At 40.4% G+C, this 25,600-nt stretch overlaps 1 protein-coding gene across 2 annotated transcripts in view; it reads right to left on the bottom strand.

Annotated features, from left to right (window-relative positions):
* Positions 1–5,614: 5,614 nt before the first annotated feature.
* The window catches only part of IRAK3 (interleukin 1 receptor associated kinase 3), a 59,026-nt gene continuing 39,040 nt past the window's right edge, over positions 5,615–25,600 (bottom strand). For both annotated transcript variants that reach the window (XM_003906738.4, XM_009181151.4), the window contains 4 exons: positions 14,352–14,550; positions 14,027–14,089; positions 13,775–13,939; positions 5,615–12,484 (listed from right to left, as the gene is read on the bottom strand). In XM_003906738.4, the coding sequence (XP_003906787.1) occupies positions 12,008–12,484; positions 13,775–13,939; positions 14,027–14,089; positions 14,352–14,550 (904 nt within the window). In that variant the 3' untranslated portion in view covers positions 5,615–12,007. The remainder of the gene's footprint in view (positions 12,485–13,774; positions 13,940–14,026; positions 14,090–14,351; positions 14,551–25,600) is intronic.

The raw sequence follows: 25,600 nt of genomic DNA, 5'->3' as shown, positions 1-25,600 counted from the left end.
TGGTGAAAGCAGCTTTTCCCAAGTGGTCAATGATACAATCTGGAAGAAGGAGCCAAAAAAAGTTTGGCTGATCAAATTAAGAATTTAAACGACTATTTAATTCATGTATTCAAACAATGATTATTAAGCATCTATTATGTTTCAGGAAACTTTCCAAGTTCTGGAGATCCAGTGGTGAAAAGTTAAAGCCCTTGACTTCACAGGTTTTATATTCTAAGGAAGAAGGCTGATGAAAAATAAGCAAATAAATATCTAATATAATGTCATGTCGTGACAAAAGAAGTGAAGGAAATCGCCATAATGAAAAAGACAATAGAGAGTAATAGCAGAGGGAGACATTCTGTGGGAAGAGAATTCCAGGCAGGGGACCAGCAAGCACAAACGTCCTGAGATGGGAACAAGCTTGGCCTGCGAGAAGGTGAGTGTGGATGGAGCTGACTGGTCAAGAGGAAAGTGGTAGGAAATGGAGAGTTATCCAACTCGAGTTGGATCAATGAGTGAAAACAAACAAGATAGCACTGAACTATGATGCAGATAAAATCGCTTAAAAATAATTGAGTAGTATTAAAACAATAAAAACGTAAGAGCTCTGTTTTAGTGTATAAAAATCAATTGCACAAGGAATGGTTGAAGGAGATGTTACTGGCAGTTTATGTGAAAAGGACCCCAAGGCCTTGGTAGATCCACAAGGTCAGAACTAGTATGGAATGATGACTTCAACACACATATACACACATGTGCATGCATGCATGCATCTACACTTACACAACCTTACACTAAATTAACAGAGCCCTACCCAAATTAAATAACATAATAAATGAGGATTTTTTTTCATCTGGCATATTTAAGGTTTTACATTGGATTTAGGATGACAAATGTTAAGAGGGTTACTGATGAATTAAAATTAAAAATTTTCCCGCTATTTTCTCAGGATGAGAGAAAAATAGAAATAACAACCTTTTAAAATCATTGTAGGAATATACACAGGAGTAAAATTAGGCTTATTCTGAATGCCTAGGAGTGGAAGCAGATTAAGTCCAGTCTGAGAGAACTCTCAGCCAGGTAGAAATAGCTGTTAATGCAGTGGGCTGACTGGGAAAGGTAATCACATCTCATCCACCTGCTTAGATTTCAAAGCAAAAGATAATTGGGAGAGCCAGGAAGAAAGTCTACCACACTGCTGATAAAGGAGAGCAATGAGCTCAGCAGGGACCCATACCTAGACAGGAGGAGAGCTTCCGACAACCTCCCCTCCTGTCCAGGCTGCGCTTTCTACGCTTTCTACGCAGGCGAGGAGGCAGCAGGAAGTGAGGGGCAAGTGATCCCCTGGAGAGAGTCTCAGAGCCTACCTGTGCCCTGGCCCTGCCTCATCAGTATCCTGGTACTAACCCAGTCCCTGAAATGGCAGGCCTTCACCTTCTCACCATGAGGTCACGCCACCCCTCCTTATAAAAGTAGGAAAGAAACTGCAGGAAAGCGGAAAAATGATTTCTCCTCTCTTCTCAAAATAAGGCTCTCCCTGGGATTTTTTCCAGCACATCCTGGATGAGAATTCATCAAAAGGCCTTCTAGAGAGGATATCTGCTTTCATCAAAAGGTGTGCAAGGTTACTTTTATGTGCCTATCAATTCCTAATATTTTATTTAATTGACTAAAATGCTTAAGGCCTTCCTCTCAGATAAAGTGCAAATTATTCAACCTGTTATTCAAAGGGCTCTGTGAAATACCAGATTTTACTTCTTCAAATTATTCTGTACTATTTTCTAACTGCTCTCCATCAGTTCAGGCTCATTTACATGCTCGTCTGTGGTTTCTATGCTGTTTCATTCTGCCACAGTCTACTTGGAATTTCCCTTGCCTTTCTTTCCATCCTTTATGCCAGCAATGTAATACCTATCGAATGCTTTGTGTTCATAGACCCCTCCCAAGAGCAGTAAGAAATACGAAGGCGTACAAGACAATATTTTTCAAAACAACTTGGTTCCAGATTCAGTGCCAGAAGCATTAAGTCTGGTGTAGGGGGTATTATGTGGCCATGGCAACAGGAATGAAAGTTATGTGTGGGTTTCTCTGCATTGAAGCTGATGTGGTTATCACTGCAGCCAAGTGCCTGAACTGCCAACAGCAGAAGTCAATGCTGAGCTTTAACTTGGCATCATTCCTCAGGGAAACTGGCCTACTAGTTATTTGGTGACAGGTTGACTGCAGTGGGCCCTTCTAGCATGGAAGGAGCAGTGATTTGTCCTCACCAGATTTGATGCTTAGTCTGGATATGGATTTGCCTTTCCTGCCCACAGGGCCTCTGTCAGGACCTTGGTTGGTAGGTTTATAGTATCTCTTTAAACACAGTTCTGATGCAGAACTCATTTTATAGTAAAATAAGTGAGGCAGCTGGGCTTGGTGGCTCACCCTTGTAATCCCAGCATTTTGAGAGGCCAAAGCAGGTGAATTGCTTGAGCCCAGGAGTTTGAGACCAGCCTGGGCAAGAGTGAGACTCCTGTCTCTGCAAAAAAGTAAAAAATGAAAAAATGAAAAATTAGCTGGGCATGGTGGCATGTGCCTGTAGTCCCAGCTACCCAGGAGGCTAAGGCGGGAGGATCACTTGAACCAAGGAGGCAGAGGTTGCAGTGAGCTGAGATCACATCACTGCACTCTAGCCTGGGTGACAGAGTGAGACCCTGTCTCAGAAAAAAATAAAAAATTAAATTATAAAGTAAAATAATAAGGCAATGGGGCTTGCACTCGTGGAATTCTGCTGGTCTTACTGTGTACTTCATAAAGCAGTTGGCTTTATAGAACTTTGAAATGGCCTACTGAGAGCTCAGCTATGCTGTCAGCTGGAGGACAACACTCTGTGAGGCTGGATGACCACAGGCTTTAAATCAAAGACTGATCCATTTCATTCACAGCCAGAACACAGAGGTCTGGCAACCAAAGGGTGAAGTCGAAATGGCTCTTCTCACTTTTACTTCTAGGTACCCACTCATGTTTTGTTTTTGTTTTCTGTTTTTGGCTTTCTATCTCTTCAACTCTGAGTTCTGCTAATTGAAAGGTCTTGGAGCTCAAGTGAGAAATGATTCCATGTGGACACAACAGGGCTTACGCACCAGGGAGTTGAGACACTGTCATTTTGTGTTCTTCATGCCACTGAACCAAGAAAGAAAGAAGTCATTCTATGGCCCTGGGTATTGATTGCAGTTATCAAGAGGAAATCAGATTCATGAACACAATGAGAGCAGGGAGGCTTAAGTCTGGAATCCAGGGACTTCTGGGTGCTAATGGTTCCGCATCCAGGAGTGAATGTTGATGTAAAATCATAATACTCCAAAAAAGGCAGGATCACTAAGGACTTAGACCCTTCAGGAATGGAGGTGTGGTGCCTGCCATCAGGGAAAGAAGCCTAAACAACTGTGATGGTTAATTTTATATATCAACTTGACTTGGGTAGTAGGTAAACCATCATTTCTGGGTGTTTCCATGAGGGTACCCCTGGAAGAGATTAGCATTTGAATTGGTGCACTGAGTAAAGAAGCCCTCATCATGCAGGTGGCCATCACCCCAGCTCTTGAGGGCCCAGATAGAACAAAAAGACAGAGGAAGGGAGAATTCACTTTCTCTCTTAAGCTGGAGCATCCATCTTCTCCTGCCCTTGGACATCAGAGATCTTGATCTCAGGCCTCTGGACTCTGAAACCAGTGCCCCAATACCCCCTTCTCAGACCTTTGGACTTGGACAGAATTACCCCACTGACTTTCCTGACTCTTCAGTGTGCAGATGGCAGATTGTGAAACTTCTTAGCCTCTATAATCATGGGAGCCAATTCCCATAATAAGTCTCCTCTTACCCATCTACATATATCCTACTGACTCTGTTTCTTTGGAGAACACTGACAGATCAGATAATAGGATCTTCATGAGGTCACAAAACATACTATTTTTGTTTATGGAAAAATATTATGATTCCTGATAGGTAGCAGTTGCAGGTGGTGATAGGGTCTAGAGTGTGTCCTTGGAAATAGAGACTAAAGCGAAATGAAGGTGTAGTTTCACTGTAATTGATGAGACCTTTTAAACAGGAGGCAGTGATGCTACTTGGTTTGTTCAGCTGCTTTTGAAATTAGGAATGATAATGCTAGGATATGAGATAGAAAGAAAGATGGGGACATGTCAGAATATGTCTTGTAAAATACAGTGATCATTTTTTTATTAGGGAAATACATTTTAATGACCAAGATAGGCTATTCATAATCACATGAATTATTTCCCCTCTTCAAGCTGCTAGACAAATGCATAATGAAAATGTCAGAGATTGCTCTGCCTGCTGTCTCAAGTAATAGCCTTAGAGCTGCCAGCAGTGAGTTAATATAAACATGCATTTTTGACTATGTAAGCATGCTAGAATCTTAAATTTTCCTCTAAGACATACAAAATAAAAACAATAAAAGGTCATATATTCATATTTACTCTTGGCTGAAGTCATTGTAGGTCTTTTATAAAATCCTGGGTTATAATCAAAAGAAAAAGTAATATCATAAGACCCAGTGTTTAATGGTCCAGCAACTGCACTGTAATTAGCCTATACACATTTAGAACGACATGAAATTATAATTAGTGAATAATGTTATTAAGAACATTAAGAAGATCACTAGAGTAACCTCACTGTAATGTGCTTTTTAGAAATGATCCCATTTTACACTATATGTATTAGATTTCCTAAATTCTCTTTTGCTGAACTCTTTGCAGTGAGGGTACAGTTGTATCAGTTGGCATTTTCCTTCTAGAAAGCACAAAGCAGCATTGAAACATTAATTTGGTATCATAAAAAAAAATTGTGCCTCTTTTATGCTCTTAAAAACCAGCACTCATTTATCTTTTAGCTGGATCTGCCTAGGAAGTATGTTTTTAAATCATACTTACACACTTTTGTAACTTAGTTATGTGCACAAAACAGTCCTCCCAGCTAGAACTCATTAGAGTTGCTATTTTACCCTGGAGTATCCTTTGCTATTTCTCTTTATAATTAATGCATTGTGAATCCCATTAGCATCGTTATACAGGTTCCATCTCTACCTGCTATAGAAAAACACCATATTCAGTCACATTTCCTCTGCACTGCTGCAAGTTTTATTTCCAACTAAAACTACAGCAAGGTAAAAATTTTATGTAAACTAAAAATGGACAGTGGAGTACAAGTCTAGAGAACGAATACTTTCTGGTGGAAAATTTATCTCCACAAAGATCTTCTCATTTAACTGTAGATAACTCTTTGAAGTAGGGATTTGTAAGTATAAATCTTATGGGTAATTTTAAAAAGATTTTAGCAAAATCAACTAATATGTAATTACAAAAGACTCTCAGTTGTGTCCTGTGATCTGTACTCTGCTTTTCTGTATTTCAGCTTATCTGGTTTTTGCCTCTTGCATTGCTTTGTCACATGCCCTCTCAAAACTCGTTACTCAAAGGATACCAGACAAATCCATTTCGTAGCTTCAGTTACTAAGGTAGGAAGATAAAAATAATAAAGAGCAGTGGAATAGAAGCATTATTACTAGTTGCTAGTTGCCACCAAGGGCACAACCAAGCAAAGAGCCAAGTAAATGTAGAAATGTAGAAAATGACTGTTTTTTACAAAAACTTTATTATTTTCTAATAAAAATGATATATGTTCATTATAAAAGTTTCAAATACATAAGAGTCTGAAGAATGTAAAGATCACCCAAATACCACCACCCGGAAAAAAACCATCCTTAACATTTGGTGAAAGATCTCTCTATGAAACATGTATTATCTTAAAACATTCAATGTTATAAATGAGCTCATATTAAATGTATATTCTGTAGTCTGCTTTTTGATTCAATAATATTTTGGGAACATATATCCCTAGCAATAAATATACATCTAAATATTTTTAAATGACAACTGCATGGAATTTATTTAATCCATCTTCTACTGAAGGATATTTCAGTTGTTTCCAATGTTTTAATATCATAAACATCATGAAGTATATGTTCGGGCTCATGTTTAAAGACTTGGACAACTTTTATTCATTAGGATAAATTCCTAAACAAACTGCTTGGTAAAAGTGTATCAACATTTAGGTTTTTGATATATGTTGCCAAATTGCCTTCTACAAAGGTTCTACCAATTTTCACTCCTGCCAGTAGTGAACAAGAATGCCATTTCTTTCAATTGCTTCAATCTTTGCCAATATGGGAGGACAAGATAAATCATAATAAAATAAAAACACATGTATCTTTATTAACTGTTTTCATGTTCAAATTGGGGATACTTTGAATTTTTAAGTTACCCTTTTTCAAGGCAGGTATTTCCTGGACTTGAATAAAGTGTTTTTGGTTTGTATTCTCATTCCATCAGTAGTGTGACTTATGGCAAGAGCCAACTCCTTTAAGCCTCATTTTCTTTGATCTAATAGATCAAGGAAGTGGAAACCGGCTCAATAGGTTGTTTAAAGCTTAAGAGATGTGTGAATGCACCTAGCACCTGCTAGACACAACAATGAGCCTGCATTTCCGCAAGTAAGCAATTCCTACCACCTTACCTCCATTCCAACTAATGTTTGTCTATGAGAATATTGTAATATTCAAGAGCCAATGTAAACCTCTGTAAATATTATCTTGCTATTTAAAGAGATGACCAGAAACAGTTTGCAATGATGCAGATGACATCCATAATGAGTTTCTTAAATGAAGGTTTGGCAGGCAATACAGGTCTTTGGAATAAAAATGCCTCCCAGGAAAATACTTGCAAGTCAATTCCATAGACCATCAAGTATATATAAATGATTTGGAACAGGAAGACAGATACAAAACACAACAAACATCAGTTTTTTCCCTGCCAGAACACTGGTTTATCATTGCTTAGACATGGTTTTGGAATATTTTCCACAATAGAGAAAATTTACAAGCAACATATACAATGACTAATGTTCTTTTCAAAGATATCTCAGATATTAGTACTTAAAATTAATAGCTTTTATTCAAGAATGGTAAAATGGAATAATTTAAGCAAGGATTTGCTTATATTCTGAATACTAGAAAGATAAACTTCAGGTGCAATCCAGATGGCAATAGCATTTATTAATGCTTTTGAAGATGCTTTGAAGGACTATTTGATTCATTCATTTTACAAATATTTGTTGAACCATATTATGCACCAGGTACTGTGCCAACTATTAGGGATCCAAAAATAAGCAGGATGTAGACCTTGCTGCAGTTTTGTGGAAGAAGAAATATAATTTAACAGGCAACTCCAGTATCACGTGATAGTGACCTGAGGTTTGTGTAGGTGCCTCAGACTCCCTAGAAGATGCCATCAGTATCCAAACAAATGCCCCAAAGAAACCACATACCAATAGAAGAATAGAATCTGTCACAATTGCCAACCACAAAGCACACTATAAACTACTTAGTGCATATGGATAGCAAAGTGAGGGCCACCATGGGATTATCAGTCACACAACAGGACAAGGAGAAAACCTCTCTGAACCTATTTGGAAGAGCTGGCAGAGGAGCCAGAACTTATGACAGGAGAACTCTGTGAGATTTATTCACTCACATGTAAGCTCCATGAGGGCAGCGAGATTTGCTGGTTTCCATCTGCACTGTAGCCCCAGCTCCTAGAATAGTGCCTGATACAAAGGAAGCCATTGATAAGTACTTATTCACTGAAAGGACATTTGGATGGATGGATTCATTTAACTTATATCAAGTAACTGCAGAGTGGGTGCCTGTAGCAGAGAAGTTGTAGCAGAGGAGTAGGATAGTGAAAAAGGCAGGAGACATGGTACCTACTAAAAGTCTGTGGAATCAGCAAATGACTTTTCACATCCATCCCTCTTCGTAGGAGCTTGAACTGGCAGTGGCTCCATTGTGCAATGTGGAACACAAGAAAAAGCATGGATTTTGAAGTCAGACAAATGTGAATTCAAACCCTGGCTCCTCCAGATCTGGGAGGACCTGATGGGAGGACTGGGAGGACTTGATTTCAGCAAGTTAGTTTCCTAACTCAGTGTCCTCACCTATAAGATGGGATTCACATCTTCAGGGTGACTCTGAGGGTTAACCAGAAAAAAACATGCAAAGCTCTAGACCCAGTTCCTTTTATCCTTACCCCATTTTTATGGTGTCAGGGATGGTTGTGCACAGCTGCTGTGGACCCCCAATTCCCTGAATAACCATCCTGAATGCTTCATCAGTGCTCTTTTCTATTTCTCTTAATTCCTTATCTCTTTTTAGACACCTTCCCCAAGAAGCCTTCTTCACCTTCTCAAAAATGCATAGTAATCTATTCCTTCTTCTCACCCTTTCAGCAATTACTTTCAGTTCCATTGATGTGTGGTTCAAGTAACAGATGTCACTGAACTGTTGACTTGGGTAGATGCCCTATCTTCCTTACTAAACTGTTTGTGTCTTATTTGGTACCCTAGTAGCAAATGCAGTGCTTTGATTCTAGCAGATGCTTAATAAATGCTACTCATGATAAACCTCACTTCCTGTACTCATCAGTCCTCAGGTCATAAAAGTTGTTTTACACAGGGTGATGTGCCACCCTATAAAACTACAATATTATGCAGAGAGTCACAGATCATTATAACTCTCAAGAAGTCAATAAAATTGATTATGTCAGAAATCCCATATCCATTTTCAAAAACAACAGAATGTTTTCTCCATGTGTTTGGGCATTATAAAATGGGACAAAAGCCTGAAGAAGCTTAGTAAATAGGATCTGCCTGGAGGATTGCTCACAGTGCATTATAAAAATGAGAGTAAGTGAAATTATGAATTCATGTTTACTGATCAGAGGGAACACCTGGAGGCTCACTCTTGCTTTCTTATGTATCTTGGTCTCCACATCATGAAACCATAAAGGTATCCTCTTACTACCCATAGAAAGGTGCAACATTTAATTCATATCAACTAACGCTTATTAATAAGCCCACTAGAAGGCAAATCTAGTCAGGAAGACTGAATCACTCAACAGAAGATTTGGCACTTCCCAGCCACAGTGGCATCTGCTTACCACAACATTAATCAGGTCACTTCCAGCTTATCTGACTTCATCTTTGAGGTGTCCAAAATAGTCATACTCTAGAAAGATGATCTAGTCAATAAGATCATTGGTCAACAATCTTTCTAGAGCTCCCACTCTGTGCTAACCAACATTCTAGGTAATAGGATGAATATAATAGAATGAAAAGAAAGGATCCTTTTCTCAAAAAACATACCAGTGATGGAAAGGTAAGATCTACCAATCTGTAACAATTTAAGAGCACTTTAAGGCAGTGGTTTTCACTGATGTGAAGAGTGGGCTTCACATCATTGGCATCTGTATCACCTGGGAACTTATTAGAAAGCAAAATTTCTAACCTCAGACCTATTGCATCAGAAGCTGGGTAGACCCAGCAATCCGTGTTTTTAACCAACTTTCTAAGTCATTCTGATGCATACTACAGTTTGAGAAACCCTGCTTTAAGTCGGCTAAGCAAGTTCAAATCAACATAATACCAACAGATTATATGTGCTGAGTAATTGTATGGGCCTGGTGTTAATCAGACCTTCCTTAACGACCCTTCATTGAATGTACTGGTGGGAGTGTATATTCTAAGTGAAAAACAGTTTAACACAGAGTCAATTCCTGATGATCTTTTTTTGTGAATTATTAGTGGCAACTTCAAATGATTCCAGGCTAATTTTTCCAATTCAGCCAATATAATCTCAGATTACATCTCTAAAATAAGCTAAATGGGCCTCAGAATGGTTTGCAATATGTAAACCAAATGTCAAAGACTTTTGCTGCTTCCTTTCATTAACATGTGTAATCGAGAGTTGCCAAACTAGGACAGGTCACAGGAATAAAAGTTATATGAAGTTTAGTCCAACCCTTTCACATGTGTGGTGATCAGATAGAGCAGAGCGCTCTGGGCAGCCAGGTACCCCACAGAGCAGTGGTGGGCATGGGGTCTCCCAACTGCTTACCCAGGGCCTGCATAAAGCCTGTCAATCAGACTAAGACTCACTGTGTTTTTAATCTCACTTTGTGCCTTTTTGGAGAATTGTAACTCCATGTTTCTGACCTTGGTCTGTTAATCTCACCCTGATTCCTGATGATTTTCTTCTTTGATTAGTTGTTCTTCAACATGGAATCTAATGTGAGTACGATTAACCCAACTATACTGACTCACCAAAAAAATAAAATAAAATAAAACAAAAGACATGAGCCTATTCCTCTGCTGGACAAGAAACTAGAGGTTTACCCTTCTGTTACAAGCTTCTTGGAGAGGAAGATTCAGTAAATCCTCTGAAAATGGTTTTCTTCAGTGTGTCTACCCATCATCATAAAGAGTCATTATTTACTCAGCAATGTTTCTTATAGCTGAATTATCGACTATGTGGGTTCATCGGGGTAATTTAATTCAACTTAATTTATAAGGAAACACCTGCTCTGTGTAGGATGACACGTTAGGTTCTGAAGAGATGGCCCTTACATACTCAGGGAGTATGACAGAGTAATGGTCCCCCAAAGCTGTCCATGTCCCAATTCCAGAAACCTGTGAATATGTTACTTTACACGAGAAAACGGACTTTGCAGGTGTAATTAAATTAAGGATCTGAGACACAGAGATTTTCCTGGCTTATGAGTGGGCCCAGTGAAATCACAAAGGTCTTTATAAAAGACAGGCAGAAGGGCCAGAATGAGAGGAAGAGGTTAGTGAAGATGCAGTGAGACAGAGAGAGAGGGAGATCTGAAATGTCACATTGCTGGCTTTGAAGATGGAGGAAGAGACCATGAGCCAAAGAAGGCAGGTGGCCTCTAGAAGCTGGAAAAGGAAAGGCAGTGAGTTCTCTCTGACAGCCTCCAGAAGGAATGCTAAGGAATTCTGACCTCCAGAACTGCAAAATAATTAATTTATGTTACTTTAGGTCACTAAATTTGTGGTAATGTGTTACAAAAACAATAGAAAACTAATATAGGGAGTTTACAACCTAGTAAAAGAGATGAGACAAGCAGCTTTGATATAATTTAGAAAGTGATAAGTATAAAATAGAAATACAAAGAAATTGCTATGGCAATACTGATAAAGGGAGTACTTCTGGTTGCAGAGATTAGGGAAGCTTTCAGGAGGATGGCAGTTTTGTAGAACTCTGATGATTGGTAGGATTTCAAAAGAGGGAGATCCAAAAAACAGCAGGAGTGAAGGCCCAGAGTTGGAAGGTGTAGATTAAACCAAAAGCTGACCTAGGCCCTTGATCAGCCATTTTCTCAGGAATAAAAATTACTTGATGGACATTTCATATAGTCTCCTTAGGATATAATAGGTCACTAAGTATGTTTTTAAAAAGCTGTAATAATAGTCAATGCAGGATAAATTGTCCTAAGAGTTTAGGATAGATCTTGGGAAGAAATCCCCTTTCAACACAGAGCATGCCGTAGCCAAGGGTGAACCTGGCTCATTTTCAGACAAGCAGGCTAGTCAGGGATTAACCGCAAAACAAGAGGGGTCAATCAGAATAACAAGGTGATTCTTTCCAAAGGTATCTATTAACATTTACAAATTAGACATTTCCTACAACCCTTGCAAGCAAGCTAAACCAAACGATGGAATCCAACTGAATGTTCTCGGCAGATGGAGGCTCTGGGGACTCATACTGAGGATAATGGAGAAGACATTAGAATCCAGTCCCTTTTTGGTAAGTTTTGATTGTTTTGTTTGGCTGAAGTCAGAACCCATGATCTTAAGGAATCTTGAATGGCTCTAATTGAGCGTGGATTTGGTCATGAGACAATTATCCTGATAAAACAATTTTTTAAGGCACTCTGAGGGTTTGGGAAAAAAGGAATGGAATTGTCCAGATTGTTTATCTGCATCACCCAAACTCACTATTGATCATTATCTTGGCATTGCTTATGGAGCTAATGTCTTCCCAAGGTCATACCTATACTCAGGTGCCTAGGCAATACTTGCTCTTTTCTTTATCTGCTGGAGAAATTTATTCTTTTTTGTGTTGTTCATATTCGTCCCAGGAAAATTTGGAGGAACAGCTGCTCTCCACTGGCCTGCTCCTGCAAGAATGGCCTGGAGCTTCTGAAGAAGGATCCATATTTACCTTAAAGGGCCTTAAGTCCTGGGATGGAACTATAAACTTTGGGAACCAACTTTCTTCACGAGAAGAACTGGGCATGTTGCAAGCTTCCTCATTTCTCTTGCTCTCTGGCTTTTTGTCCAAGCTCAGAAACATAACCTCAGACTGGCTGCATTCAAAAGGAGTTTTCTGAGTCATTCTGTCTATCCTCAAGCCTTCATCAGAAGGTAGTAAATGGTTATTCTGGCTTTCATCATCTTCCACTGGAATACTTGGTACATTCTCCAGGAATAGAGGAGAAGGACACCTGAAGGACTTCAGTGACGTGGGAGGATCTTCAGCAAAATACAAGCTGGCTTGAGTACTTTCAAGAGTATTTAGAACCTAATTAACAAAGAAGCAAACAGACATTAAACTAAGTTTGAATAATCTTTCCTTTTACCCTTTATCTCTCTACCTATAAAGAATATTGTTTCATTTTCATGAAATTAGTTCAACTATAGAATTTTGAATTAGAAGGGATCTTAAAAATTAGCTAAACCCCTTTATTTTGAGGAGTAAATTAAGTGACTTAAAACAAGGTATAAAAGAAACCACACTAAAGTAAATGCCAAGAGACCTGACTTAAGCCTCAGATTTGCCACCAACTAGATTTGTGAACTTGGGCAAGTCTCTACATTTTTTACTTCAACCATAATATGTGGAGGATTGGAAGGGAATGAGGAAATAAACCTGTAATTCTTAAATGCCAGTTTGTTTTGTTGTTGTTGTTGGGTTTTTGTTTTGTTTTGTTTTGTTTTGAGACGGAGTCTCACTCTGTTGCCCAGGCTGCAGTGCAGTGGCATAATCTCGGCTCACTGCAACCGCGACCTCCCAGGTTCAGGCAATCCTCCTGCCTTAGCCTCCCAAGTAGCTGGTATTACAGGCACGTGCCACCATGCCCAGCTAATTTTTGTGTTTTTAGTAGAGATGGTGATTTCCCCATGTTGGTGAAACAAATAAACAATTATTTGTTTATTTGTGCAAATAAATAAGTGAATGGGTGATTAAGTCTATGGATAGATTAATAACTTTTTAAAAATGGATAAGGAAAATATATGCTGCATTTATAATGAGCCAGATCTCTTAATGAAGATTAAACACTTTAGGACGCCGAGGAGGGTGGATCACTTGAGATCAGGAGTTCGAGACCAGCCTGGCCAACATGTGAAACCCTGGCTCTACTAAAAATACAAAAATTAGCCAGGCGTGGTGGCTTGTGCCTATAATCCCAGCTAGTTGAGAGGCTGAGGCAGTAGAATCACTTGAACTAGGGAGGTGGAGGTTGCAGTGAGCCGAGATTGCGCCACTGCACTCCAGCCTGGGCAACAGAGTGAGACTCTGTCTCAAAAAAAAAAAAAAAAAAGTGAATAAAATATTCCCTGAAAACTGCTCATTTATGTCTTTACATTAAATTTTTTGTGGGGTCTTGGTTCCACCTAGAAATGACCTCTACCAGAGTACCAAATGATGTGGCTTTTTGACCTGGAAACACTAACTACTATGCTGGAATTCTCTGTTGGAGGCTGGATTTGTCTCATTAACAAATAATTCACTTAGATACACAATTTATCTAGTTTAGATTTTCCATGGTTCTGTGGACTCAGTTTTGAATAAAACCATGTATATACTCACTTCATCCATTGATGGTCTTAACTTTGCCCGCGTTGCAGCACACTGGCCTGCCAAACAGAAGAGCTTGATGGAGAAATTCCGAGGGCAGGGAGGCACCTTCTTATCTAGAAATGAGAGACATGAATCCAGGCCTCTCTTCTCCATCAATTCTATAAGGAGATCCCGCTTGGAAGAGAGGGAGACAATTTTATCACAGAGAACTTGATCAGAAAATGACCAAGAGATAGGTGCCAGGATGAAAACAATTCTTACCAGCTGGATATGTTTTGGATCATCTAACACTACTCTACATCCTGTCAGAACTTCCATTATGACCTACAAGGGATATATAGAAAGTCAGCTATCTTAAACATATACACACAATTTGTTGCAACTATTGACCGTGACTATGAATACAGTTCATTCTAATTAATGACTTTATATTTTATTAATTGCTTGATTACAAAACATTAATATATAAGACGGGCTAACAGAAAATCAATGAGTCAAACGTTAAAATTCTTTGAAAAATTCTTAGAATCTAGAACATTCTTGGCAATAAACTCTCCTCCTTTGTTAACTGGCAGTTGGTACTCACAATTCCAAAGCTGTAGACGTCTGTTTTAATGGAAAGTTTCCCCTGTCTGATGTACTCTTCTGGCATGTACCACAGATGTTTACTGCTGCTGCTGGTCATATTTATGGTACAACTCTGATGTTCTATGTGGGACCGGAAGTGTGCCATGGCAAAATCAGTTAGTTTGGGTTGAAACTGATCATCCAAAAGGATGTTTGCACTAAAATTGCGATCAGGGACAAACAAGACAAAATATCATAAGGGCACTTCAGTGTAAACAAACATACTAAACTCACCTTCTTCACATCTGGTTAATTCACAACACTGTAAAATAAAGCCAAACGAACCTCCATGAACTAGAGAACATTCTTTCATTTTTCTTAATGTGTAAATCCAAGTGTTATCTGCAACCTAGAACAAAAAGCTGACCGAGGAACAGTGGGCATTTCAAACTTAAAGATAAATATGTGAAGTTGCTGTATAAAGCTGATGCTTTCTCAGAGAAACTGAAGTTAACCAAAACAGCTTTCCTTGTGCTTTTCTTACACTTACAGAGAATGTGAACTGAGTTTTAATCAGCTGGTTATGTGTCTGTTATGTGCAAGAGCTGTGCTGTGAAATGCTTGGCTTATGAGCACAGAGCCACTAACTTGGAATGATTTGAGGACTCTTTGGTAGTCCCTGCCCTCATGGCAGCCCTATCCCATGGTTTCATCTCTATGGTTTTACAGTCTTTGAGTTTTATTTAAACTACAAATGTTTACAGAGACAAAGGCAAAGTGCTTATAGTCAAGTTAAGCAGTTGTCACATTAAAACCTTAAGAATCATCTGACATTTTGGCTGAGGGTAGGCACTGGCTTACTTTTACCTTCAAAGCGCTGTCAAAGCAGGAACAGGAAAGCAAAGCCAAGAGAGAGATCCATTTCCCACTGCATACAGTCAGGAGTTCTGCCTTTCCCTGGCTCCGTGACCACCTACAGTTTCCTTCACCATGTAAGCCTCAGTGCCCTCTCTCCTCTCATATGAAATGATGAGAACAGAACTCTGGCAGGGGGAAAACGAAATGCATAGCGTCCTCCGCAGCACTTGGTAATGCTCAAAAAATGGCAGCTAGGAGGAAGATTAGCAATCAATTCTAAGAGAACAGATGGATATTGAGAAGGAGGTGGGGCAGCCAACAGAAAGTCATGCACTTCCCAGCTTTACTTAGGGCTCTTCAGAGCTTGCTCTTTATCCCCTGAAACCAAAGCATCTAATAGTAGACCTGCCCATCCAAAATGCCCAGAGGTATATTTGTAGTATGACAGGCTGTTACTAAAGGTGCTATAGCAACAGCCACGGGATATCAAGAAGTTCTTAATTCTGAACAAATTTTGAATCTTACAAAAGCTCCAGAAGTCTTTGCTATCCTTATACAGGTAGGTTAATGGGCAGACCCCAGTTCCATAGGTCTGAACTGCAGGTGTTCTTACTGTTCAGAGGACTCAGAGTCCTACTTCTATTTAGACAGTTTGGGGGAAACAGTTCAATGTATGAAGCTAAGGCCTCAAAGATTCTAGTCCAGACTTTGTTTAGGGCTGAGTTGACAATAGAAAAAACAAAGGGACTTCCAGTGGTCTTTCTTTTTTTTTTGAGACAAAGTTTCGCTCTTGTCCCCCAGGCTGGAGCGCATTGGTGCGATCACAGCTCACTGCAATCTCTGCCTCCCAGGTTCAAGTGATTCTCCTGCCTCAGCCTCCCGAGTAGCTGGGATTAGAGGCGCCTGCCACTATACCCGGGTAATTTAGTAGAGATGGAATTTCACCATGTTGACCAGGCTGGTCTTGAATTTCTGACTTCAGGTGATCCACCCGCCTCCGCCTCCCAAAGTGCTGGGATTACAGGCGTGAGCCACCGCGCCCAGACCCCGTGGTCTTTTAAGGATAAAGAGACACATTTTAAACTTTACTTCACTCCTCCTTCTGCTAAGGGTGGCAAGGGAATTGTAAAATCCAAAGCGCTCACCTTCTGAGCTCTAGGGCCTCTTATCAGCTGTGTGCTCTCAGCAGTTATGGAAGGAAAGTCAGAGAGGCCTGGTTCCCAAGGCTCATATCAATGAGCACAGTTGTCATTTCTCTCCTTGCCTTCTCCCTTCTCCCTAGAGAACCTAGTAGCTGCTAAAGCCAGCCTGGGCCTCACACACCCCCATCTGTCACTCCTCACCCACTCTTTTACTTTCTCACTTGGAGAACTGTTGACTAGCCTGACATACCTCAGATGAGGAACAGACTACAATCAGATCTGACTTCTGTCCAGCTCTAGATAAGGAGACTGTCAGTTCATAATCACTTCTTCCCTAGGTTGACTCTTCAACGGATCAGATCAAGTCTGAGGCTCCTGGAGATGCCCTGAGGGTTTCAGAGTGCTGGGGACATTTGAATGCAGGAGTTTGCCAGTGGGCCAGGAGGCAAGGTGGGAATAAAAGGTTCTCCAGCCTTCATTGCCAGGACCCCTCCTTCTGCCCTTCAACTTTGGAGTCACTTCTGCGCGCTCCATTTCATTTCAGCACAGGGGGAGGGCAGGAATGTTCTGAATGGCAGATATGCAGTGTCAAATACCTAAACATCTTCCTCTACCACAGTTCTAAAAAAGGCATAGAATTATAATTGACAATGCCAGAATCATGAGAATGCAAAAGCTGAATTTTTGAAACACCAAAAAAAAAAAAACAAAAAAAAAACCCCCTGAATCTTTTTTAAAGTACAAAAAGGGAGAAAAAAGACACAATAATAACAACAAAACCTTCAATCTAATTCACTTATTTGACCAATAGCAAAGCTGGTGGGATGCTTTCAGCAAATGGTGAGTCAGCTTCTGTGAAAGTTGGGCAGAAGGGAGTTGAGTAACCACAAACAATGCTTACATCATAAAACCCAGAGAGGACTTTGGGTCAGTGAAAGGCCATCAGCAAGATGTGAAATTATTCTAGTGTACTGAATTTACAGTTTGAATAATGACAATCCGTGAAAAGATAAGTCGTTTTCCAGCTGACTTTAGTGTATAACATAAATTTTTAGTCCAGTGATTTATTCTATTCTAAATAAAGGTTAGCAGTAGCTGAGGAAGAAGGATGTTCTGTTTTAGGAAAGCGGAAATTGCAAAAGGCCCTTCAACAATCAATTTCTACCTTAATTCTTTTCCCCTGCTTCAACCTTAAATAGAATGTTCAAACACAAAGTGCCTTCGGCTTCCATGCAGATCAGCTGAATAAGTTTATCCTGTGGGTGAAAATAAACTAACAAAATTAAGAACCTAAAATAACTAGAATCATGGCAATATCATGCAAAAGGGCAGCCTGCAAGCAACTGTGGCCACGAAAGAGATAGATAAAAGATACCTTTGACCCATATCCATGGTCCATATCCTCAATTTCATGTTTCTACAATCTTATTTTTTCTACTCTTTATCACAAGGCTATTTACCTTAACAGAGATGCCATCCCCTCTCCAGATAATTCCTTTAACAGAATGATCATTGGTTGTACACTGAGGAAGTATGGAAAATCCTATACAGATGATGAGTTTGTAACCTGACTCTAGGATGTTACTTAATTTCTCTATTAGTAGGGGTCTCTAGGACAAGTTTTGGGGGACCTGAATTCCCCAAACAAATGCTACTTTGTAATGAGAATTGCTTTCTTTGCTCACTAGTTTATCTCCTAATTAAGTTCAATCCCTTGGACCTTAAACATAAGACAAGATGCTCCACCTAAATTATAAGGCAGGATTTGAATTCAAGTGCAAATATCATATTTGGCATGAAAGAGCATGATTGGTTTTTAAAGATATATATATATATATACACACACACACACACACACATATATAATATATATACCGATATAATATATATACATATACATAGTATATAGTGTGTGTGTGTATATATGTATGGGCCCAGCAGTCCAGCTCCTGGGTGCCTGGAAACTCTCAGGAAAGACCAGGACTCCAAAGAAGGATCTAGGGAAGAGGGGGCAGGGAGCCACAGATTGGCTCCAGATATAAAGAGGACCCAATGGCCCCTCTGGGACAGCCTGAGGCAATAGCACACATGTGCTATCTGTATTATGGCTGTTGCAACACCTAGACACCCCTCACCAAATGCCCTGCCTCCCCTAACTAGATGAGGCAAGACTCAGTTTCTCCTAGAACCTGCAGGCTACTAAAAAGTTGTGCACCCCACCCCAACTTAAGTGTACACTGCATCTTGCCTGGAATGCTACAAAACTGAAACCCTTTATTCCCGTGGGACTGCGGAGCTTTCTCTTTCATCCCCATTGAACCTAGGCAGGTCTGAGAGACACAGTATTCAAGCTTGTTTTTGCTTTGTTGGTATTAAATGAGAAAACGTAAGGACAGTGTTAAATGAGAAAACGTAAGGACAGTGACACTCACAGAGGGCTCAAAGTATGCTTTAAAGGATATAGGCTGGCTATTGTCCATCCTACGTCCATTACCTTACCTTAAAATCCCAAAAGGCTTGGTTGCATGTCTCTAGAAGAAGTCCAAAGACAGCAACTCAAGGAACAAAAATACAGGGGGTTGTAGGATGTCCCTGGAGATCTGAGGACCCTTCAGTTAGCTAATGTCAATAAACTGGCTGAGTTTCAAATAGTTCCAGAGAAGTTCTGGGCCAACATAACTAAAGTCATATTTCCAGACATTTTAAGACAATGGAGAGACAGAAAAAACTGGCAAGTACTGTGCATACGTGTATGTATCTATGTGTATAAGTAAATGAATGTTGGGGCTTAGAGTGGTGGCAAATAGAATTAATAGGGGAAATTTTAATTTATGTCATACTTAATTGTTTTGCCATCCCTTAGAAAAAATCAAATTTGGATATTTTAGAAGAAGGGAGGCACTAGGGGAAAATAGGAAAATCTGAGGAAAAAGAATTGTATATATCTAAAATTTTTCTGAAAGATAAAAATAGGCTTTTTGAGGGGGTTAAGAGGGAGAGGGAGGAGACTGATTAAAGAATCTATCAGTCAAACAAAGAAAGAGACTTTGGATTCCCTGTAGGCTTCGACATGCCTGTTAAACAATGAGCTAGGCTCTAACTTTCCCGTCTAGGGATAAAGGCAGGAGGAGCCTGGGTCTTCAGGCAAGGGTGTCCTGGTCACAGGGAAGGGCCAACCTGTGGCCCCCTATGCCCTCTTCCCAACCACTCAGTTTTTCTAGTCTTTCTGAAAGGAAATTATCCATGCACTCACTCACTCTGACCTTACATCTCTGATCAATTTCCATTAAAAAAAAAAAGTCCATTTAGAGGCAAATAGCTTCTTCCTTCCTTTCTTTCCTAGACCACTTCCCTTGTATGAAAGACTGTTTCACTTGGCAAGAGACAAATGGCAATACTGATTAAAGAACATGATTTTATAGGAAACATTAGAAATGTTCACCAAGATTATCTCTTTGCTTTGGAAACATTAGCAGGAATGAAATGTCTGGGATGGAAAATGCTGAGGATAAAATGCATTTCCATTTAAAATAGTTCATAAATGTGAAAACAATTAAGCTCACTAAGGGATAGGAGGGAAATAACAAGGAAGTTTACTGCTTTCAGATGCTTTTAAGTGATCCTGTAAGTCAAAAACCTCTTCGTTTCTCCAATAAAAATGTGAGGGTCTTTGCCAAGAATACAGGCTGCAACTTTTCAAGATTCTTTTCTTTAAATCCTTTCCTTCTCAAATTCCACCACCTGGAAGCAGATTTTGTTTTTATAACATTCTCTTTGAAGAGTTCAAATTACTGAGACATTTTTTAGCTAAATAAACCCCCCGACTTGTTGAAAGCACCTTGGAAACATGGGCATTGCTTCTCCTGTGGGTGTTTCTGAGCTGTGTCTTTGACAGCTTCTTCCTTAGAAAGCTATCTACTCTCACTGCTTTCCAGGCCCGATGTCCCCTTCAATGCCTGTTGCTACTGCCAATTTCCCCAGGAGTCCAATGTCAGCATTTCCAAATTTCTGCACACTAATTATGCTCTCCTCTCCTTCCCAATTGCCCTGTCTCTGCCGATGACACCAACATATTTCCAGTAATCCCAGACCTTTAATTCCTTAAAAAGTGTATGATGATTGGACTCACACAAACATGGAATGCAACCTCCCTTTTTCCTTCCACAGCCATGAGACAGAGGCCAGTCACTAATCTCTGTAAGCCTCAGCTTTCTCCTCTATCAAATGGAGATAATAACTGTAACACCTGAACTCAGGCTTGCTGGGAGGATTGCTAACAAGTTATTCAGCAGGTGTTGATGTCAGGTGAAAAGTCTCTGGTCTCATTGAGCTCCCTCATCTGATGGCAGTCTACCCGCTACCCGTAAGGTATTAGTACTTACTATGCAGTCAGGACAAATTGTGCTTTCTGCTGTCTTGGCCTCTCTCCATTCTGTTCCCCTCATCTTGAAAACACTCTCCCCTGCTTTATTTTTATCCGAATCCTCTCCACAGCCATAAGATTCACTTCCTCCATGAACTTTTCACTTGACCGCTCTGAATTCCAGTGCTCCTCCTTTCTCCAAAATTCCTACTGTACAGCCCCAACGACATCATTTGACACTTACAGGGAGATCACCTGATGTTGTTTACTTAAGCATAATGTTGAGTCTATAACAGGGTCACATTCTCCTGTAACAGTCCTAGACTCGTGAGTGTAGAGCCCAGGACAAAAATAGGCAGGTGTAATGTCAAAGAATTGACAGCAACAAGAGGTCACCTTAAGACTGTCTTGGTTGGCTCCGAATGTGCAAGTGTGAAAACTTTTGGCCGCTCTCTGGCCACAGAAAGACAGACAAGCCCCGGGTCTGAACTCTGATTTCTTTTTCTTCTTTTTGTTTTGTTTGTTTGTTTGTTTGTTTGTTTTAGACAGAGTCTCGCTCTGTCACCCAGGCTGTAGTGCAGTGATGCAATTTTAGCTCACTGCAACCTCCACCTCCTGGGTTCAAGCAATTCTCCTGCCTCAGCCTCCAGAGTAGCTGGGACTACAAGCGCTCGCCACCATGCCTGGTTAATTTTTTTTTTTTTGTATTTTTAGTAGAGATGGAGTTTCAGCATGTTGGCCAGGCTGGTCTCAAACTCCTGACCTCAAGTGATCTGCCTACCTCGGTCTCCCAAAGTGCTGGGATTATAGGTGTGAGCCACCGCACCTGGCCTGAACACAGATTTCTGGTGGTCTTCCCACATCCACATCCTCATCCTCATCCTCCCTTCTCCCTGCTGAAGACATGAGTACCATTTCACTTTGCTTTAGACAAAAGATGTTATTCATACTTTGGGCACCAGGCTGCTGAATAATGACTTTCCAGCTTTCATTTTAAAAACTATTTTAAAACCATAAAAATGACAGATTATCCAGCTTCTTTACTGATAAAATTAATTACACAGAATGATTGAACTGGTAACTTAAGGATTTCATTTAGTAACTTGAGACTGTCTTTTGGAACTTTTTCCAATTATTTGGCTTGAGATAGTAAGGTCTGATGCCAAGTTATTTTTGTCTAATAAACTTTATGTTATTGTTAGACTAGAACATACTTCTTTAAATACAATCTAAAGAACATAAAGAAGTAAAAAAAATAAGCCATTGAAAAATAAGCTATAGTTTCTCCAACCAAATAAAATGTTGTTGATATTTTGGTATGTTTTACTTTTAATATTTTTTAATGCATGAATTTGTAGTTATACAAAGTTATAATTATATACTATATGTTACTTTAATTTGGTCTTTTCCACTTAATCTCACCGTATGTACATTGTTCCATGTTATTTCATACTGTTAAAAACATAATAATATCAAAGATTTAGGATAAAGTATTCTGTGACTCATCACTCTGAAGCCCAAATACAGAAAAGAAAATAAAGGTAACAGCATCTTCCATTGTTCACTCCTCTAATAAAAACAGAGCCCCGAATTACTCAGGGAAAAGGCCACTGTTTAACACAGATTTTGAGATGTCCTTTTCTGAGCCAATTTTCGGAGCTGTACAATAAAACTTCATCTCTCCCTCCTAGAAGCTGTCTCCCTTACACAGATTTAGAAAATTAATACGACAAAGGCAGAAGAGGCAGGGATTTCAGACAGCTCAGTCTTAAAAGCACTGACCTACACACAGAGGGATCAAGACTCAGAGAGGCCCAGGTTTAGAGCACAGTGAAGGATTCATTTAAAAGAGATTCAGGAGGGTAATCTAGGTCAGCCAATCACATCTGGCCGAGGCTGCTGGGGCCTGACTGTCATTACCATCTGACAGGTGTTCAGTATCCCAAATGAACTGAGTTGGTCTCGTTCCATTTTCTAGAGAACAGGTGTGCACACCACCAAACACTAGGGGAAAATCCACTGTTACAGTTGGCACTAATTAACATCTTTGCTGGCAGGCTCAGCAGAAAGGCCAAGAGTTCAATGACTATGGAAGGGACTGATTTGCTTTGGAACAGGCAGGGATACATTGACGAGCCCTTGTGAAACCACAGTTCTCTAACAAATGCCCACAGCCACGGATCTCCATACCCTGACACGTGCCTGGGTATGCACATTTTATGAATGGGTTACATTGAAATCCTTGAACTCTTTGGAACACTCAGAAAGGCAACAATTGTCAGCAGCCCCACCACCAAGTAAAATATAAAATACATTGCTAGATGCATTTCAAGCCCTGTCTCTTCCATAATATTCTTGTTTCTGATCAGATCTCTCTGGGTACTCTGTATCTTTGTTACCTGTTGGGTATTCTGTCTAGCAGTGTTGCTTAAATGATTTTTATAGTTCTGTACATCCAGACGAGTTCCTGGGATAGTGACCTGGAAGAACTGGTCTCCTTTTAAGTTGTGAGAACCTTTTGGTTTCCACCTATATCCTAGACGAGCTGCAGACTCTCACTAGAGCCCAGCTTGTCAAACCTAGTTCCTCAGCCTAGTCAGCATCTAAAGCCTCATTCCATCCCCTGCTCACCACAGTCCTTATTCTTCTCTAGCCTCACTTTACCTTATTCTCCAACCTTGTCCTTTCTTTTCCAACCAACTGATTTCTCTTGCTTTTACCATATACGTGACAATTCTTTACTCTGTTCCTTTGAACAAATTATTGCCTCCACCAGGAATATTCTCTCCCCTTCTTTCAACCAATCCCACTTTTTCCAAGACCTGGCTTGGAACTCCCTAACGAGAGGAAGCCTTGTCAGACCAGCCACTCAGCGGGCATAGTTACCGTTGCACTACACATTTTGTGTTTATGTTATCTTTCTGATTACCAGGTTGAACCTTCAAGGACAAGACTATCATCAGCAATATCTCTCCCACTGTGGTCTAACACAATGATCTGTACACAACAGATGTTCTATAAACATTTGTGAAATAAGATGAATGGGATTCTCAAGATATTTAATAAACACTTTTTTTTTAAGTGGAGAATGGGGTTTCACCATGTTGGCCAGGCTGGTCTCAAACTCCTGGCCTCACGTAATTGACCCACTTTGGCCTCCCAAAGTGCTGGGACTATGAGCGTAAGCCACCACACCTGGTCAGTAAACATATTAACAGAGAAGTAATTTTTCTTAAACTAGAGCTTAGTCGGTGGGTCCACTTTTCAAACACTATAAACTGACGATAGAGGGAAGAGTGTTAAGTAAAAAGACTGATTGGCCACCACAGTACTTGGTCTCTGCCATTGTGCCACTCCCACCACTTCTCGACCAATTAGGACAGGAGTTACCACTGAAGATGTGTATGCTCTGTGCCAAGGACCTTATGTCATTTAACCCTAGGAGATAGAAGCTATTATTCTACTACTAGCATTTTGCAGAGGGGAAGATTGAGGCTTGCAGACATTAAGCAATTTGCTCAGAATCGCATTTTAAGTGGAAAGTCTCTCTGATTTAAACATTATGGGGACAATGAGCTAAGAGAAAAGGATGGGAGGAGGGTGGGGAGCAAAGTACGTGAAAAACAAAAATCTTTGTGTCACATTTTCCAGAACTGTGTCCTGTCAAATCTTCCTTTATAACTATGGTGGCTGCCATCTCCCAACATGACTCCACGCACCCCCAGCCCCACCCTTTCCCACCCCGTCCTTTACCACCCCACTTGGCTCCCTCCTTGGGTCCCAGGGAGGCTCTGGTTCCCCAGCAGGAAGAGTTGGCTAAAGATGGCTCACAGCTGAGCCACAGTCTGGGAACTGTCTTGGTAGAGGCGAGTTGCCTCACGCAGCCACATTACTGCTCCACAAGACGGCTGGTCAGATGCAGGGCTGCAAAGTCCAGAGTGCCCTACCTGCCTCTGGGATGTCTTTGAAGGACCATCCCAGCTTCAGTGCTTCCCCATAGCATGGACTGAGGCCTCTAGGACAACAATATCCCAACTCAACCTCTCCAGCTGCCCAATCCTGCCTTTTTCCTTTCCTCGCTTCATTTGCTGTGACTGAGAGCCCTCTCTTAAAAATCTCCTGCAGGTAAATCTATGCTTCTGAGCCCACTTCCTGGGAACCTGCCTGAAGACACGGACCAACAGCGAGAAAGTGGAAATGAGGGCCCAAAGCCTGTGCTCTCACCAAATACCAGGAGAGAGACGCTGTCACATCCAAATCACCTTGCCCAATTTCAGCTGTGAAAAATAACCGGACATGGGCAGAGCTTGCCTCTGCCTCCCTCCCTGCCCTGATGCTCCCTTTGCTTCAGTTAGTGACTCTCTGTCCCCGTCTCCCATCAAGAGCCAAAACCCCAACACCTTCTCTTTTCTTTCTCCTTCAAACTCTGCATTCAGGAAAGGATTTGATGAACTCAGCCACACAAAAGAAAACTTAATAAAATTAATCTGTTACTTCTTGGGGATTTAAAATAAGCTAATACTTACTTTAAGTTTAGACCAAAGGAAGAATATGTTTAGCAACATTCCAGATATGTATTTACTCAGTAAAACATATACTTGAGCACTTAGTGTGCTCAGTGTTGGTTGCAAACTGAGTGGAGAAGGGATTGTTTTAGGTTGTGGGCGGCCACCTAAGCCCTTTGAAAGCAATTCAATAGATAACTCCACTGACTCAAGACCCTCACGGTCCCTCTATATTCAGGTCCCTTGAGTGTCATTAATTTTATGCTGTTTCTACAAAGCCACTAGCATTTGCTGGATTGCCACACTGCAACAAGCACAGACATCTATCAGTAGGTCATCCCACCCCTCTAGAACTAAGTAAAACCTAGAGTCTTTTCCTATGGAGTTCATTTCATCCAAA

This window comes from Papio anubis, chromosome 9 (assembly GCF_008728515.1).
Source record: "Papio anubis isolate 15944 chromosome 9, Panubis1.0, whole genome shotgun sequence".
Taxonomy (NCBI): domain Eukaryota; kingdom Metazoa; phylum Chordata; class Mammalia; order Primates; family Cercopithecidae; genus Papio; species Papio anubis.
This window is presented reverse-complemented; position numbering and strand designations above follow the sequence as displayed.